The following is a 3,407-nucleotide window of genomic DNA, read 5'->3' on the forward strand; positions in this document are numbered from 1 at the left end:
ACGGCACACAGAGCCAGGATAAGCTCTAACACAATTAATCTACCCCTCAATCCCTATGTCATAAGCGTATGGTCAGCTGACTGACACACACATGGTAGCCGCATGGTCGCATGCGCGCATTTATAGGTGCATAGCTAACGCCATTGGCTCCCACAGGCGGAGTGGGCCGCAACAGCCAGGCGCAACGGGGCGGGAACATATCATTGTGGCGATGAGACAAAGGTTGGTTCTGTGGGACCCGGCCGGGGCGGGAATGCGAACCCGGGTCTCAGCCGCAGGCAGGGGCGCAGGACGCACGACGGCGCGGCCCATGGGGCCCTGACAACGAGCAAGAGGGAGTATAGACAAGGTGATGATTTCCCATTGCCCACGGCCTTGGTTTAACCACAGAATTTCAGCGCCATATACTGCAGTATAGGCCAGGCTATTGTATGTAAGAGTGCATGCATAGTCGTCCGACTGACACCGCCCTTAGGAAGTCACTGTGGGAGCTTGGGCCTCCCTCCTTCCCGCTGGGCAGGTTCCCAAGAGGGAGAGGTGGTGGCGGGCGGTACAGGTGGGTGAGGGGTGTGGCAAAGTCACACTAACTATGAGCAAGGAATATTACCACTTAGGAGCAAAAAACAATGGGAAAATTATCTGGGAGTACCTTATATTATGGGTTAAGCAGAAGATTAACAGACTACACATTTTTTCATCTATATTCTTATGACGACTCAGAGAATCTTACGCTCGTATAAGAAGTCTGATATGAGGATATTATACTGGCGGGGAAGATGGATGTTAAACGTAGAAGTCAACTGCCGACATACCTCAAGCGAAGAGCGTACCACTGTGTCAAGATTTCCCCGCACGGCGCGAGGCAAAGCGTACTGCAGCATGCAACGCAGTACAAGTGGTATGTGGCCATTAGCAAGGTTCTCTTCTCGCACTCTGCGGAACGGCAAACTTTTTGGGCATAGCTTGTACCGCTAATCTCTTAACGTGGTACACAAAAATAGGGAAGAGCTGCGTATATGTGAGCTCAAGATCGGGGTCAGCAAAAATTAGCGGGCGCGGGTGAACGCCTTCGGGACCCGTGAGTAGAAGAATGGAAGTTCGACCCGTGGGGGTTACGAGGGTGAGTGGTTTTTCGGATGTTTTGTTGTGTTCAGTGGGAGGGCAACGGATTTCACCGAGAGAGTTCCCAACTTTTCACATAGGAGACGACCATGCCCGCGCGGGGGGGGGGGGGGGGGGGGGGGGGGGGGGGGGTATTTATCAATTTTACCCATTTGCAACGTCCTCCCATTGAACTCAAATAAAATCAACTTGAGAATGAGTACCACAGTCCTAGCGCGTGCCACCGAGGAACAGGGGTGGATTACATCACCAAAACCCACCAAAACTACCGACTAATCGCCGTAATGGTGTAGGTAGTCCGTTAATCTCGTTAAAGTAATGATAGAACTCCCAGATAATCCCATTGATTCTGCCAGAATCTAGAGTTAAGCTACATAGAATAGCAGCACGGTACATGGGACGTACAGTGACATTAGCATGTACGGAAAGTGGCGTTGACCTAGTTGTCTAGCTCGCTAAAATAATGAAGCTGATACTTGCCACTGTCATCTCTATCAAGACGAAGTAGAAAACACGATCTCTCTCCTCACTGACTTTTCCAAGCCTCTCCCGCGCTCGCGTTCTTCACCTTTTCCCTCTCCTGCCTCCATGTTCTCCCGCCCTTCCTCCTCTTCTGTTGCTTCCATAACCTCATTTAGAGGTATTCATCCAGGACCAAATAAAACAGACTGAAGGAAGATGAAAAGGAAAAGGGCGGAAAAGAAAGGGGGGTGTAACACACACACACACACACGGGGGAGAGAGGAGGAGGGAGGGAGGAGGGAAGAGAGAGAGATAGGAGATGAGACAAAGAAGATTAGAGAAAAGTAGAAAAACCAGTTTTGAAATTTAAACTGCTTAGCAAAAAAATACAAGTAAAAAAAAATATAATATTTCTAAAAATGAGGGACAATAAAAACAACCGAGGTCTATATCAAGTACCACACATTCGTTCATTAAGCTTAAAGTTCAAATCGAAGTGCTGGGGTTCTGTCAACAAATGTAACAAGTACAGCATCAGTATCAGAAGCAAGTTTTATCTCCCTACCCAGAGAATTTGCATTTTGCACTGTTATTTTATGAGCTGACATCTTTTCAATTATTCACAAGTCAACATTCCATCACTAGCTGCTAGGCTAACAAGATTCATTTATTCAGATCTACATCATACAATCACCTTTGTCTCTAAGCCTAAATTCCATTCTTACTGTTTTTTACAATTTGTACATTTGCTCCATTTGTTTACTATCAATTACCAGCTTTTAACTTTGTCTTCCTAGAGTTATTGTATATCCCATATATGTTTACGTCGGACACCACCTTTTTTTCCAATCCTTATTATTTTATTTGCATTCGCATAATTAATTACAACTGTCTATACGCGCTCTAGTTGCACTTATTTAAGGAAATGTTAATTGCAATTACTTTCTTATTATGAAAGAAGAAGATCAGACGAGTGAGGATAGCTCAAGGTTGATTGAGCTGGTGAAAGAATTGTAGATGAAGATAAAATGAAACAATCTAATATATATATATAAAAAAACAGCTTTGATTCAGATAGACTGATTGAGAAGAGAGAGCGGACAGGGGGAGGGAAGGGGAAGGAGAAGGAGAAGGAGAAGGAGAGAGAGGAGAGAGAGAGAGAAAAAGAGAGGGAAGGAGAGAGAGTAGAAATTATATTTTACTAGTAGAAAAATAATAACAAAATCTTCGGGATCCCTGCATTCAAAACTGGAGACTCTGGAGAGAAAAATACCAAAACTTGCGTCCTTTCCCTCGTTTCAGTAACCTTCCACGAAGGTATCACTTACCCTTTTCTACCTCGCCTTCCCTCCCAGAACCCGTCATGTGTCCCTTCAATAGAATAGAAATACCCTCAGGATGTGGGAAGAAAGCTTAGATATGAGGGAAACACGAACGAGGGACGAAGGGAAAAATTTCAAATTGAGAAAGTAAAATTTGTGTGCAAATATGAAAAGGAAGGTAACCTGTACACAGACAAACACAGACCCGTTTACGTAAACGAAATTTGAACATAATTTGATACGGATGAAATTTTCGAGATGTGAAAACATTTGAGGCGGTAAGAAGATAGGGAGAGGGGAGAGGGGAGGAGGAGGAAAGACATAGAAAAGAGAAAAGGTCGAGAGAGAGAAAAGTTATAAAGGGAGAGAGAGAGGAGGAGGAGGAGAGATAAAGAGGAGGGAAAGAGGTACAAAGGGAGAAGGAGAAGGAAAAGAGATGGAGAGAAAAGGGAACAAGGATGGAGAGAAAAATATTTTAAGTTTGGGAAGAGACGAAAATTT

At 44.8% G+C, this 3,407-nt stretch overlaps 1 protein-coding gene across 1 annotated transcript in view; it reads right to left on the bottom strand.

Moving 5' to 3' along the window:
* LOC113472146 (neurobeachin-like) overlaps positions 1 to 881 on the bottom strand; it is a gene marked incomplete at its 3' end in the record, with an annotated part of 10,340 nt that extends 9,459 nt beyond the window's left edge. Inside the window, exons 1-2 of the mRNA XM_026831770.1 lie at positions 813 to 881; positions 142 to 318 (exon numbers count right to left, since the gene is read on the bottom strand). Of these exons, the coding sequence (XP_026687571.1) occupies positions 142 to 318; positions 813 to 881 (246 nt within the window). The remainder of the gene's footprint in view (positions 1 to 141; positions 319 to 812) is intronic.
* Positions 882 to 3,407: the final 2,526 nt, after the last annotated feature.

This window comes from Diaphorina citri, unplaced genomic scaffold, assembly GCF_000475195.1.
Source record: "Diaphorina citri unplaced genomic scaffold, Diaci psyllid genome assembly version 1.1 scaffold4063, whole genome shotgun sequence".
NCBI lineage: Eukaryota > Metazoa > Arthropoda > Insecta > Hemiptera > Psyllidae > Diaphorina > Diaphorina citri.